General features: G+C 40.2%; 1 protein-coding gene across 5 annotated transcripts in view; it reads left to right on the plus strand.

Annotated features, from left to right (window-relative positions):
* The window catches only part of LOC120418059 (acetylcholine receptor subunit alpha-like), a 664,850-nt gene that overhangs the window by 627,391 nt on the left and 22,082 nt on the right, over positions 1 to 15,377 (plus strand). For 4 of the 5 annotated variants that reach the window (XM_052708361.1, XM_052708364.1, XM_052708360.1 and 1 more), the window contains 2 exons: positions 13,331 to 13,467; positions 13,774 to 13,923. In XM_052708361.1, coding sequence (XP_052564321.1) covers positions 13,331 to 13,467; positions 13,774 to 13,923 — 287 coding nt within the window. Of the gene's footprint in view, positions 1 to 13,330; positions 13,472 to 13,773; positions 13,924 to 15,377 lie in introns of those variants that run through there. The other variant, XM_052708366.1, reaches the window with a different exon arrangement.

Genomic DNA, 15,377 nt, shown 5'->3' on the forward strand with positions numbered 1-15,377 from the left:
TGCCTAAGGGCATTAAGGACACTCCCTGGCTCGATTTCTTAGGCAAAAATAAGTTTATATGATTTTTTTAACATTCTCAAGTCGTAATAACCACCACGTTAAATACGGACTGTTTTCAAACGGACAGCAAAGTCATGTACCAGGAAAATATTTATTCAAACCCTGAATTAATCCCTATCGTTGAGGGCTTCCTTTATGAACAACGAAAATATTTACTTTTTTATTAAGGGTCAGAACCACGCGCCTTCAAACTTTGGAGCAAAAAGTTCAATAATTACATCGTGGATTTATGCTTACATAATGAAAACCCAATAAATATTTTCCGAGCACGCAATCCCTAATTCAACCCCGTCGATCCGCATCCTTCCGTAAGCCGCAAGAGCCACAATCCGACCAGAATCGAGAAGCTCTGACCCAAACGACCAATCATCAAATCGCGTCGCGTCATTCAGCCGTGGCCGGCACGAGAAACCGTCATCAATCGCGTTAACGATTCCGTCAATTACCGATATTCATTATAAAACAGCAAACCTCTCCGCTTATTAGCCGCACCGTGATGGGGTGGGGCACTAGTTGGAACAATCTCTCCTGGAAGAAGCGTCTAATTCAGGGCCGCAAGCTATCATCGACAGAGCGGGTTCACCGGTTGTGTTTGTTTTTAAGTACTTTCCAGTTTGGTTTAAGGGGGGGGGGGTGGGGGGGGAGGCGGTAAAGGTTAAATTAAGGAAGGAAATGAAAGAAAGGGGAAGAGCAACATCATCAGCATGCTATCAGCATAATCACCACCATCCTGGCAACGAAAGTGTAGCATACCCTGGATGCTGTCGATACTCAGTTGCATAAAAAAGACTATTTTACATAAAACAAAATATAACCTACACAATCTTGTCTTTAACGAGTCAATAAAAACTGGTTTTAGATTCCTTCATATTTCCAAAATTTTAAACTTACTGTGATGTTACATAATAATAAAATAATCCAAGAAATGTAAAGGCTTAAATATTATTTCAGGAAGCATAAAACTAGGTTTCAACAAAAAGTTTCATAAGATTTTTTTAATTAGTAAAAAATAGAATCCGCAGTTTTGTGCAACTGAGTGTTGTTATGAAGAGCAGCTCTTTCCCCTAAAGACCTCCTTCTCAGCCTGAATGGTGCTCGATACTGCGCCCCCGTTCGGAATATCCATCACGAGAATGTTCATAGTAATACGATATACTCTCCTGCTCCCTCTCTCAGGGCCTAGTGTTGAGAGGCGCAATCTCGTAAATTATTTAATTATAAATGAACTTCCCGTCGCTCTTGCATCACTGAATCCTTTGGATCAAAGCTCAGCGATGGCTGGCTGACGATTAGAGAGCTCTGACGCTGCTGGGCGAGTGTGGTAAAACGATCCGGGGTGTTGTGGTGGCGTAGAGGGAATGTCCATAAATCACGAGGTCCTGGGAAGAGAAGCGGTTTCAGCGAACGCCGGATTGTTTGTTTATGATCATCGGAATTTATATGGAAGGTACCTAAAAAAGATCACATTGCACGCAACGACAATAAAATTAAAGAGAGTTTTATTGATATGTCTCTTTTAGCTGACGAATTAGCTTTATTGGTTTCAAAGGGTTATTGAATTTTTCATTTATAAATTCAATCGATTCGAGTTCAAATCCAAAGACTAAACGACATCCACGTTCTTCAAGCATGACCCATAACCGGAGATTACTAGTGCGGAAACTGGTGGCGATGATGATGATGATGATGGAGATGACGATAATGAAAAGGAGCCCAACCCGGTATCTGGTTGAATGGTTTCAACTTTTCACCAACAGCCTTCCTCAAAGCGACGGCTTTGGTTTTAGGTGGCGGGATTCTCCGCAGACCTGCGAAAAAATTAATTATTGAGTACCCTTGAAGCGGGCATCATCAGCCTTCAACTCCTCTTCAGCAGCAACGGATGCTGCCAGGCGAAATGTGTCACAGCATCCGTAATCATCGTGGTGAGAAGCACTTGAGCATCGCCATGCCACCTAATCCGAGGAATTGTTTGTCATCAAAAGTTAATTAGGCGTGTGTAATGGTGAAACCAAGCAGGCGGTAAATGTCATTCGGTTTAGCGGAAAAGCTTAGCCAGATTTCACGATTACTAACCTATTTAGTTGAGTTGGAGAAGATTGTTTTGTAATTGATTTAAATGGGCGAAAATGTGGGAAGATGATTCTGTTTGGATGTGTTTTTCTCTCTAGGTAGCTGTCTCATATTCTATTCAGCTTAAATTTATTTGACTTCATTGGTTTCATACGCATTCTCATGGCGTGGCATATTTTTGAAATTAAATATGTCTTTATTGAACTTTCTTATAATAATTACATTTCATTTACATTCTAAGTGGTATGGCTAAATGCTCTTCATCTTTGTTGTATTTTTCGTTTTATTATTAACTGTTCACATTCATTTATTTACTTCAAATTGTTTTACATTTTTGCATTGAATCGAATACATTTGGGTAAAAAAGAAAAAAATCACTTTAACAACTAATCCTAACTTAAAACTAAAAAAAAGTAAATTCATTGAAATATTCAAAATCATTAGAACGAGTAAACTACGAACTGTATTTTAAGATAAATCCTCCAAGCGTTCTTACTTGTTCCGCACGAGTTTTGCAACCACGCAGTGTTGTTGTCATCTCGATGAAAATGTTCAGAAGTTCTTGTGGTGAAAACAGGTCACTACTGCCTTCATCCGTTGATGCTGGTTGGTTTTCCCTCGGTTGCTGACTGAAGCCAGGAGGTGTTGTATTCTCTGCAACTTTTTGCCGCTGATTCAACGGCAATGGCTGCAGATTTGGAACCACTCGAGCAGATCCCGCTCCTGGTGACGCCAAAGCAGGAAAATCCACGTCCGTGAATGCTGGTGGTGTTTTGCGACGATTTGGTTGGTGCCTCGTCGTCGCTTGCTGCCGAATTTTTACAAACTCAGCTCGTTTTGGGCAGCTTCGATTCTTGGTAGAATGGTCGCCACCGCAATTGAAGCATTTCGCTTCGATGTTCTCGTTGATTGTTTCGCATGCTTGAGTTTTGTGCTCACCTCCGCAGGTTGCACAACGACTCTTGATGAAACAGTTCCTTCCACCATGTCCAAACTGCAAGCAGTTCGAACACTGTGTCACGTCACGGTGCACTGGACGATAACGTTCCCAAGTCACGATGATGTTGAAAATTGCCCGAACTGCTTTCAGCTCAGACGGCGTTGTCGATCCTTTCTCGATATGAACCAGGTACAGTTGATCACGATACTTGATGTCCTTGTTGTGTCTCGTCATCTTGAAGACTTCAATCACGTTCAACTTAAGAGTTTTGAGCTCTTCTTTCAGCACACTCACGTCCATGTCGTACAGGCCACGGAGGACCTGTTTCATGGGGCGTTTACCTGGATCGTCATAGCTGTAGTATTCAATCTTTGTGTTGTTCAGGAAATCCCGAACGTAGTTGTAATCCTTTCTGGTAGGTAGCAGAATTTTGAGTCCATCAGCACACAAGCGAATGGAAGCTCGTAAAGCACCAGATTTGATAAACCCGGTCAGCCACTTTCGCACCGAATTCGATGACGATGTTTTCACAAAAATGGGTGGCAACTTTTCCCGTCGTTCAAATTCTTCCTTCTCGCTCACGTCCACAGGGAGGGTAGCGAACTGGTTTCCAGACGAATGTTGAGCGTCCTTGCTCAAACTGCCTGGCTTTGCAGGTAGCGCTTCGGCATTCTTTAGCTTCTTCAAATCTGCTGATCCTGCTGGTGAGGACCGCCTCTTTTTCTTGCCGTGAGGCATTTTTTGCACTTTTTAGCACTTATTTGGTGTTGGAGGGACGCACGTCTGACTCGCTGCCCTGCTGATCGCAGACTCATGGCGTGGCATATGTTTCACGTGCCCTTTGGATTTTCAACAGTTACATATTTTTGGGCTGGTGCCTTTGCCTGCACCAAGGATAAATATTGCATGACTCATTTTGGAGAAGTGGTTAACAACCATATTACCATGATTTGGGTTATTAATATTTCTTTGCACAATATTTGATATATTATATGTTTGACGAATTCATTCAAAAGTGTTGTCTATATTTAGACTATAGATTCCATTCACCCCAGTTGCGCCATGGGTTTTCATTTTTTTGAATTTATATTCACGAAAATACTGACAAAAGCTAATACAATAAATAAATGTAATAATCATTCAATTCAATTCAATTCGGTTTTATTTGTGAATAATTAAGTTACAATGCGTTTGTTTAGGTACATAACAGAGTTTTGATGATCCTTTCAGCTGTGTTTTACATCGTAGTTTAATCGATATTTTAATAAATTTATTACTTATTACTGTGGACTAGACAAGAGTAAGAAAAACTTAAAAAAAAATACAGAAGATGTCATAATTATATATGACTTGAATTTTTCAGCTTCTACCAATGTTGCAGCTTCTATCAAGATTTTTAGGTCTCTTTTCTAACTAGTTGGTCATATTCATTAATAATCTACAAAAACCCAAATCATTTTTCTCATAAAATTATTTTCAACAGGTCCTTTTTTGTTTGTACTGGGTTCTGGTAAGGACCGAGTCGGCATTTGTAATTATAGTATTCTTAAGGTGAAGCCGATGATTATTTTCGAAGAAAATGCTACGAGATCATGAATAACGAGCTGGCAGTGTTCGCAGATTGGCTGAAATGGAAGAAGCTGAAACTGAACGTCAGCAAAACAAAATACATGGTGGTGACAACAAGAAGGAGTGAAAGTAACTGTACAATATCTGTCGACGGTGAATTGGTCGAGCGGGTTAATGCCATCAAGTACCTTGGTGTAATGTTGGACGAAAAGCTCTCTTTTGCGGAACACGTGGACTACACTATTCGGAAAGCTGCTCGGAAGTGGGTGCCCTGTGCAGAATTAATCGCTACCTATCGTTTGACAACAAAATTATGGTCTACAAAACGCTGATTGCACCACATTTTGACTACTGCGCTTCAATTCTGTTTCTTGCCACGAACCAGCAAAGGAAGAGGATGCAGATCGTACAGAGTAAAGCTATGAGGACGATACTTAGATGTGACAGATTGACACTAAGAATTTTGATGCTTGACTCTCTGCAGTGGATGTCGATTAGGCAACGTGTGGAGTATAGTACATTAGAGTTTATTTTTAAAGTTGTTAACGTATTGGCACCACAATACTTGACAAAAACTGTACAGTGCGGAAGAGACGTTCATCAACATTTTACTAGGCAAGAGATATCAGATTGCTGAATTTTAATAAATCGTGCACACAGACTTCGCTATTCTACAGAGGATACAACTTGTTCAACATGCTACCGGAGTCAACGAGAGCGACAACTAATCTTCGTGAGTTCAAGAAACTGTGTAAACCTTTTGTAAGGCAGAGACCTTTGGAATGAAGTGGCATCCCATAGGTGTGGCTGTGAAGGAGAGCATGTCATGACGGTCGGCTTCTCTATATCGGTTCACGTCCTAATGAGGATGTCACTGGCCGCATATGAAACAGTCCAAAGAAACGCGATTCTGGGCGCGGTAAACCCCTATGTGCTCATATGTGTGTGGAACAGGACATGATTCCAGTACCCAAAGTGGATGTAAGCAATCTGGTGAAATGAAAAAGACTCTTGAAAGTATGAGCGCCTTGAGATGACAATTGAGAGAGACGGATGGGCATACACGGAAGTAGAGTTAGATTTAGGACACTCTCAAATACGGACAATTGAACTATCGAAAGATATCTGCTCGTAATCCTTCCATGCTACAAAGATGTGTATGGGTAAGAGGTGGGCCATCCAAGAAAAAAAAAATTTCGAAGAAAATTGATCATCACTACAAAATATTCGGTATTAAATTCAATTTAACGAATTTCAGCACCAAAAGGAATCAGCGTGTGCCGGTTGTTGCGTTCTTGAAGCCACTGAAAGTATTTTTGATCTAAATCAATTGTGCTTCAAAATGTATATAATTTTGTGGCACAGCCATTGACGTCCTAGTTGACAATCATTGATTGATGACGATTTCCATAACTTCACAAGGAATGGGATAATCGTTACCAAAAGAAATCAGCGTGTGTAGGACACTATTCTAAACAACTTGTTAAAGGAATTTTGTCAAAATATTGAAAGCGACGCAAAATTTATATCTTTGAACGAAAAATCATGACAATAATGGAAGTGTTCACGTTAAGGCTAAGAGAAATTACAAAACCCAAATCATTGTTGGTTTTAATTCGTTCGCGTCTGCCTGTCTGGATCAATCGGAAAGCGCGCTGGACTCGCAATCCAGAGGTCGCCGGTTCGAATCCCGAGGCAGACGCAAAAATTCTAAGTGTTAATATAGGTATTCGGTGCCCTCTCCCCGTGCCATACCATCACACTTAAGAGACCCGGGAGGCGGAGTCTTGTCGCAAAAAGAACGATACACGCCTGTGGATTCGTTGACGAAACCGCAAGGTTTAAGAGGGCCACATTATAAGGTGTTACGTCGATTCAAGGGGCTGGAAACTCTAATATTTCTTAAGAATACTGAGTATATTGACGATATTCCAGTATACTTGTTAGTATACTAACCGAAAAGCAATAAACTGTTAGTATATTAAGATACTCTCAGTATATTGGTAAGTATACTGGCGATATGTAAAGGAAATAATAAGTATACTAACATATATTTTGATATACTGGTTGACATAATAATTATAGCTTTAACAGTTTCCAACCCCTTGCGTCGATTCCGTTTTTTTAATTCGTCCTGGATAATTCGGTCTGCAAAGGAGGAGCCTGAAAATGCAAAAAAATGCAGGCCATCAGTATACAACAGTATACAACTAGCGTGAAACGTATTATAGATCTCAACATTTATTGAGGCAAAACAAAAATATTTATTTACTGGTCGGTCATTAGACGGTATTGCTTGATTTATTAAAACATTGAAATCGTGATTCGGAATGCGTCACTAAACAATATGCTAGGCTCTCTATTTTGATTTTTTTATACAGCAATTCTCCACGAAAAATTCGAAAAAAAAGTTCTCCGATCGGGCTCAAAATTTTCTGGGGGTTCCTTGGCCGAAATAATTAGACACGTATTTTTTTGTTTGGCCTTTAGGGTGACCTATACCGTGTTAGGGTGTTCCAAAAAATGGCAATTTTCGTCGATTTTCACAAAAACCACTTTTTTCAAAAAATCATATTTCCGCGTCATTTCATCCGATTTAAGTTGTCCTAGACGCAAAAGAAAGGTGATTAGTTTGGCTATTTGGAAAAAATAGTAAGAAGTTTCAAAAATCTAGCCAGATATTTGAAAAGGTCGTATGAAAACTTAAAATGCTGTTTTGAAGGTCTCGGGACCAAAGGGCCTATATCTGAAAATATTTTTATCGGATTCCTAGGAAAATTTTACATAATATATCAAAAAATGGTGAAGTTATGTTTTCAATACTCTGAGATACGGTTTTTTGAAAATAAAAACTGGGTTTTTCGACGCGCCGCGCGCAAAAATGGGAAAATGACGAAAACGGGAATAAATCGACTTTTCACTAAAACTGCGATAACTTGAAAATTTCAGCGATGACCTATACTGCCCATGATCGCATAAATGTCCCATATGCATTTTCATCACTTTTGAGTTATTTATGCAGTTTGGTTCAAAATCGTGTGCTCTTTCTAAAGAGCCTATAACATCCAGTACTTTGTTTTGGAAATCGGGAGGAAATCCATTTTTTTCGTGAAAACTTAACACGTATCCTTATGTGTGGGACAAACTTCAAATGCTTTTTTCTCAGTTTACTGTTTTTGCATATGGGACAATGATGCGAACATGGGCAGTATACATGTTAGGATACCAAAATTTTCGTAATTGAAATACTTTTGGTACCCTAACATGTATAGGTCATCGCTAAAATTTTCAAGTTATCGCAGTTTTAGTGAAAAAAGTCGATTTTTCCCATTTTCGTCATTTTCCCATTTTTGCGCGCGGCGCGTCGGAAAACCCAGCTTTTATTTTCAAGAAATCATATCTCAGAGTATTAAAAACATAACTTCACCATTTTTTGATATATTATGTAAAATTTTCCAAGGAATTCGATAAAAATATTTTCAGACATAGGCTCTTTGGTCCCGAGACCTTCAAAACAGCATTTTAAGTTTTCATACGACCTTTTCAAATATTTAGCTAGATTTTTGAAACTTCTTACTATTTTTTCCCAAATAGCCAAACTAATCACCTTTCTTTTGCGTCTAGGACAGCTTAAATCGGATGAAATGGCGCGGAAATATGATTTTCTAAAAAAGTGGTTTTTGCGAAAATCGACGAAAATTGCCATTTTTCGGACCACCCTAACACGGCGTAGGTCACCCTGATGGCCAAACAAAAACAATACGGGTCTAATTATTTAGGTCAAGGAACTCCCAGAAAAATTTTGAGCCCGATCAGAGAACTTTTTTTTCTCGAATCATGCTGTTTTCGTGGGAATTGCTGTATAATATATATTATATATATTTTTAATTTTTCTATTAAGAAGCATGATTTGTATAGTTTGCTCGATTTGTTCTCTAGATCGTATCGAAACTTCCAGTTTTCAAACTATTGTTAAAATAGTAATTTCTGCAACAAGTAGCGAAAAAAAGATTTTTTCAGCACGAGTCAAGCATACAATCAGTGTTGAAAGAATCAAGTTTTGCAACGGTTTACAACATTTTTTGCAACTCCGAAAAACGCTTTTTGAATGGCATTTGTCAAATGTTAACTATTCAAAACAAAACAATATTGATAAACGTGACTTTTCGATACAAGTGTTGAAAAGTTGAACTTTTCAGCACCCATTTTAGTGCTGCAAAATTCTACTTTTCAGCACTGGTATTGATTTTCCAATTTTTTTTCGTTTCTTCAAAAGGACAGGAAAGTTTAAAGTTTCACAGCGGAATTGCAAAAAAGATTTTTTTTGTAACCCCAATATCTATCTGGAATAGCTTCCAATAGTCATAGAGCAATTCCAGCCCAGAACAGGATTTTTTAATGTACTTTTTTCTCGACCCTCTCCGATTTCAATGAAACTACGCTTATATCAGCCATTGTTGTGAATATGGAGCCAGTTTCACTCGATAATGACATTTGAGAAGGGCGTTAGTGTTTTGAATATTTTTGTATTTCGTAATTTAAATATTGCTGTATCTCGAAGCCATTGCATCGTATCAAAAAGTGATCAAAGACAAACTTGTAGGAAATTTGACCGGAATTCCGAAAAAAAAAATACACTGAAAGAAAAAAAACACTCCACTTTTATGAGATTTTTTGATGTTTAAGTTTAAAAGTCAAATTTAAAGGTGAGCCCACGATTTTTTTCGTTCAATTTTTTGTGAAAATAGCCTAAGATGTTACAAAAGACTCATGAAAAATGCAGGATGGAGCAACTCACCTTAAAAAATACAAAATCATTTACTGAAACAGTTTTTTTCCAAAAGTGCTCTAAACATCAAAATTTTCAAAAACCGAACACGAGAGTCGATTCTCCAGACAATCTATCTATATATATAAAAAAAAATCGACGGTTTTGTTCGAACGCGAATCAGTACAGTACGGAGCGTTGGATCGAGGTGCTCTTTGTTGCGTTGGGTTCGTATAAGTCCAAGGAAGGTTCTTACGCCAAAAAGTGACAACTTTGGCCACTCTGGAACCGATTCCGGAAAATCTGCAGATTGTATGGTTGCGTAAAATCAAATTTTGATCACAGGAGGCTGAATCTGCAAACAAGCTTAAAACGTCAAGAAATCAAAAAGGGCAGAACGAAGTTTGCCGGGAATAGCTTGTTTTACATAAAAGTCTCCATATTGACCATTGTCCTAAGTGCAATCCTTGTGAAGTTACAGCGGTTTTAAAAATGAAAAAAGGTTGAAAAAATAGGTTTTATAACGGTTTTTGGCAATTTCTATATGACAGACTTGATGTTTTAAGATACCGATATTTTTACCGGATAGCTCGTCCAATTTCCCATAAGATTGTCTTTGACCACATTTCAATTGGATGTATGGGCTTACAGATATAAGCTAATTACATTGCTCATAATTGACCGTGAAGGAAATTGGACGTAGCACCTCCGTGTAAGCACGAGAGCAAGCAGCAGTCAAGTGCTCAGTGCTCCATCGTTTTTTCGATTTTTTTCGCCGTAAATTACCGTGATTACCCGCGAGTTTGCTCCTGCAGCATGCCAAAGGCCGGTCGAGGCCGTGGCATTTCGAGTGCGGCCTCGAAAAACCCGCGAAGTTCGTCTACCGGCCGTGTGCAAAAAAAGGTAAACAAACCAACGCCGTGTCGACCGCCATCGCGCAGGGGAGCGTGAGCGCAGAAGGAATCGACAAAAAGTTACTACACCCCTTTATGTTCCAAGATCACCAGTGCGAACCCGTTCGGGTACCTCCGGTGCCACGACCAGTGGCACATTAACATCCGCCAACATTCCCATCAGGAACGAGTTCCAGATGCTGAGCGACGACGAAGAAAACAACACCGACGGTAGCAGCACTACCGACGACGACGACGACGATCGTCGTGCACGGAAAAAAGTGCCGACGCTAAAAACAAACAATTCTCCAAAGAAACGTAGACCACCTCCAATGTTTGTTTTGGACACGTTGGTGGACGATATTGACGAGTTGCTGGAAGGCCTCGGATATTGTCTGAAAATCGGTAAGTCGTCAGTGCAAGTCTACACATTTGACAACAAGAACTTCGACCTGGTTGTGGAGAAATTGAAGAGTAAAAACTTCAAGTTCTACACATTCGACCCCGTGCAGAAGACAGCCGTTAAGGTCGTCTTGCAGGGGTACCAAGACCGCCCGATCTCCGACCTCAAGAAGGACCTCTCGGGTGCTGGAATAACGCCGCGTGACGTAAAAGTCCTCTCGCGGAAGACAACAGTCACAGGTACACACACACTGTACCTGTTGTACTTCGACCGCGGCACCGTCAAGATTCAAGACCTGCGACGAACTAAGGCGTTGGACGGGTTTTGGGTAAACTGGCGGTTCTACTCAAAGAACCCAACCCGGACGCAGCACAATGCCACCGTTGCCAGAAATTCGGCCACGGCTCGCGGAACTGCAACCTCCCGCCCCGCTGTGTAAAGTGCGGTGAAACACACCTCTCTGAGGCGTGTGCACTGCCGTGCAAGGCGAACCTGGGGGACAAGGCAGAGCAAACCAAGGCGCGCATCAAGTGCGCCAACTGTGGAGGTAACCATACCAGCAACTACCGTGGATGCAGTGCACGAAAAAATTACCTCGAGGAGCAGGAAAAGAGGAAGAAGAAAGCAGCAGCGTCCCACCCTCCTCAGCGAAGTACGAGCGTTACCGTGCCGGCTGCTGGGCAGCGTATGGTTCCCGCGGACAACTCAGCATTCCCCCCTGGCTGGGGGCGATCGTTTGCCAGCGTGGTTGCTGCCGGTAGCGGCAATGCGGCCCAGCAAGAAGTCACCGGGGAAGATCTCTTCACCCTGCCAGAGTTCTTTGCTCTCGCGAGGGAGATGATGTCGAGGTTTCGGACCTGCCGTAACAAGGCGGAGCAATTTCTAGCCCTTGGGGAGCTGATGATCAAGCACATCTACAAAGGATAAAATACTGTGATTAAGTTGTAAGCTTTTTCTCTTTCTTTCCCCTTTCCTTAGCAATTTTAGCAAGTTTTTTTAATTTTTCTTGCTCTTGTTAGTGCCATAGTTAAAGAAATAATTGTTCCAAAATGGAGTATGATGCAACACACAGCTGAAAGGAACTCCAAAACTCTGTTATGAATTGCAAAAGAACTGATTGTACCTTGATTATTCACCAATAAAACCGAATTGAATTGAATTGAAATTGGACGTAGAATCCATTTCCGTGAATGAAGCTGATGTAGGTAATCTCAAAAACTTAAAACTTTAAAATTCGATATCTCTGGAAGGGACCATCCATAAACCACGTGGACACTTTAGGGGGGGGGGCGATTGTCCACGCTCCATACAAAAAAGATTTTTTTTGTATGGACAATTGTCCACGAGGGGAGGGGGGGGGTTGAGATTACCAAAAAAAGTGTCCACGTGGTTTGTGGATGGTCCCGAACGAAGCATATTCATTTCTGTCGATAAGTGATTCTTATGTAAAATTGGCCGGGGAACACGAGGTCAAATAAAAAAATAAGTTGGGGTGTTTTGAGATACGGCCGTTTAAAGTTTTCAATTGCGCAGTACAGATAGAAAAAAAAATCAAAAAATCACGGAAATGGATTCTACGTCCAATTTCCTTCAAAATTGAATCTAAGACCAACCTTCTAAGTTTTGTGGTTCCTGAGCTATCGCCGTTTGAGACTAGGAGGTTCGCTCAAAAATCGCCAAAAAGTCGATTTTTTGGGGAGGTACAAAAATGGAGGGGGTGGTCCGATTTGGACGAAATTCGGGATTCTAGCATGTTTTGATAGTATCAACAGCCCTGCCAAATTTGAGCAGGATCGTAGAGGGTTATTTTCAAAATTGCACTTTTTCGTGCACAGTTGAGATGGAATGACAACTACATTAATCTGAAAGACTCAAATTTCGACTGATGACCTTTTTGGCAAAAAGATCACTCTGATTACACACCTATCATCGCCCGTACTCCTCTGAAAACATAAATCTCTCACTTTTGGGATTTAACCTAATTTTCGAGTCTTATTTGTTTTGATATCTCGTAAAGAGCAAATCCAAAGTCCCAACTCTGCCCGCCGGCAATTAAACTCGAGTTGAAGAAAACTGCGAAAGGGATTTGGGGCTGCTGCTGCACCCCAAAAATTAAACAGCAATAAAAAATATATCGCCACATCAGCGTTAAGGCCAATTTCTTTATCGTACTTTTGGGATCTCGCGATCTCGGCTCGCTATCAACCCATCAATCTGGCAATAAACGGCTTTCGTTGCTGCTTCTAACAGGGCTACTGCAGCACAATTCGCATTGTTAAAAACTTCCCTGCTCAATAGACAGATGCCATAAAATGATTACAGCAACAGACATTTTCCTCTGTGTCTTGATGACCTTTCTCGCCGTTGGTCGTTCTGCCAGCCAGCCAGCAAGTGGCACTCGCGACCACACCAAAGGAATAAAAACCACCAGCCTTCAAGGATATACATGAGGCTGGCTGGCTATAACAAAAATAAGAAGAAGAAAAACTTCTCTGCCAGTCACATTTATACAACAACTCACTCTGAGCTGCTTCGAAGCATTTCATTTATTCGATAAAACGTAATTACATTTCCTTTTCATTTTCTCTCATTTCATTTCCGGTCTCACTTTTTCTTTTTTAAAGGTATCGTTAAGCATATCCATCCTGCTCTCGTTGACTGTGTTCTTCTTGCTGCTGGCGGAAATCATTCCACCGACGTCACTAGTGGTGCCACTGCTGGGGAAATTCGTACTCTTCACTATGATCCTCGATACGTTCAGGTAAGCCGATTTACTCCCGCAATTTCCAACCTTGCAAACCTGGCCCCAACCAGCAGAGGGAATAAAGAACGTCTGCTGGCTTTTCTTGGTCTGGGGTGGAAAAATGTATGTACTCCCCAGTACACACAAATAATTAATTTTATTTTACGCCTAATTGAATTTCTTCGTCCAACGAGGGAGGGCGATTCATCGGATCTTTCACGTGGGGGTCCAGTCCAAAAAAAAAAAAATCCTCGCCGACTTAATCGTTAGTTAGTTTGGGGTCAATTAATGTAGCACCTTTCGTTTCCATTTCCGCCCTTGCAGTATATGTGTCACCGTGATTGTGCTCAACATTCACTTCCGATCGCCACAAACGCACACGATGGCGCCGTGGGTGCGCACGATCTTCATCAACCATCTGCCGAAGCTGCTGGTGATGCGCCGTCCAATTTACCAGCCGCTGCACCATTTTAGGTAAGCGTTTTGCATTCTTTCTTTTCTTTTTTGACTATTCTTCTATGACTCTTAGTTGACCTATCCACCTAAAATTTCATCATCTTGCTTCTAAAATTTGCGTCAACTTTCACCAATAAAGACCGATTAAATTAAATTAACATCAGTTCTCGGTGACCAAAACAATATGGGAATGTTCTTTATTATTAAGACACTTTTTTGGAAATCTCAACCCCCACCTCCCTTCGTGGACAATTGTCCATACAAAAAGAAAACCTCCCCTAAGGTGTCCTCGTGGTTTATGGATGGTCCCTTGTCCACTAATATGATAACTTTTATTTATTTAAACTTTAAGTGCAAGTTTTTTATATTGCTTAATGATACGTTGGTCGAGCAGCTCTCCTTTTTGTGTTCAATCTGTGGTATTAAAACTTATAAAGGGTCTAAAAGTGCATTATTTGTTTAAAAACAGAACCATTATACACCTGTACAGATGATGATTATCAATTCAGAAAAATGCATTTCAGATTGTTACTAGTTTAGACTTCTATTTCCTTTTTTTGTGTTTTTAAAAAAATAATTTTATTGCCTCCTGATTCTTCGTACTATTATTGAAAGGGGCGGGGGAATAATCTGTGAAAAATATTTGCAACGGCCTTAAACTTACTTCACGAACCTTTAATAGCTTAAAAAACTTTTTTTTTTATTCGAGAGCACATTATAATAAAATTTTGATTCAGAAGGTGGAAAAAAAAATCTGACTAAGATTTGTGAAAAAAAAAACTTGACATTTCTGTTTTGGTATATCAATCTGGCAAATTGATTATTTATAATAAATCAATCCATTCAAAAATAAAAAAGATCGAAAATCCGTGTTCAATGTTTTGAAAGCAAATTTAATTTAATTTGTTGGAAAGAGGGTACAAGGCTTGTTACGTTAACACTGGAACGCCCAACGCACGTCTAACTTACACGGACGCCCAAGCCTGCCAAAAAAGGTGGAACGGTAACTTCAACTCGCTGGTTCTCGGGCATTACTCAACAAATCGGGACGATTCTTGTTTCCAGTGATTTGTAAGAATGTCTAGATGATCCTAAAATTTTGCAGAACTTGATTTGAACAAATCTGTAATTTCTGCGACCGAAAACATCGTTCCACCTTTTTCAAAACAACTGCCTCCGCGGAATTTTTGGCGAATTTTTTTTACACGCGAAAAAAAAGTTGGAACGATGTTTTTGATCGCAAAAATTGCAGATTTGATCACATTAAGTTCTGCAAAGTTCTAAAATCATCTAGACATCCTAACAAATCACTGGAAAGAAGAATCATCTTGATTGGTTGAGTTATGTCCGAGAACCATTGAGCTGAAGTTACCGTTCCAACTTTTTTGGAGCCTTGGGCGTTGGAATATCAAACAAGAAATTTTATTTATAATTGTCCAAGGGTGTGGAGGTGTTTAAGATTTCCAAAAATG

This window comes from Culex pipiens, chromosome 1 (genome assembly GCF_016801865.2).
Source record: "Culex pipiens pallens isolate TS chromosome 1, TS_CPP_V2, whole genome shotgun sequence".
Taxonomy (NCBI): Eukaryota; Metazoa; Arthropoda; class Insecta; order Diptera; family Culicidae; genus Culex; species Culex pipiens.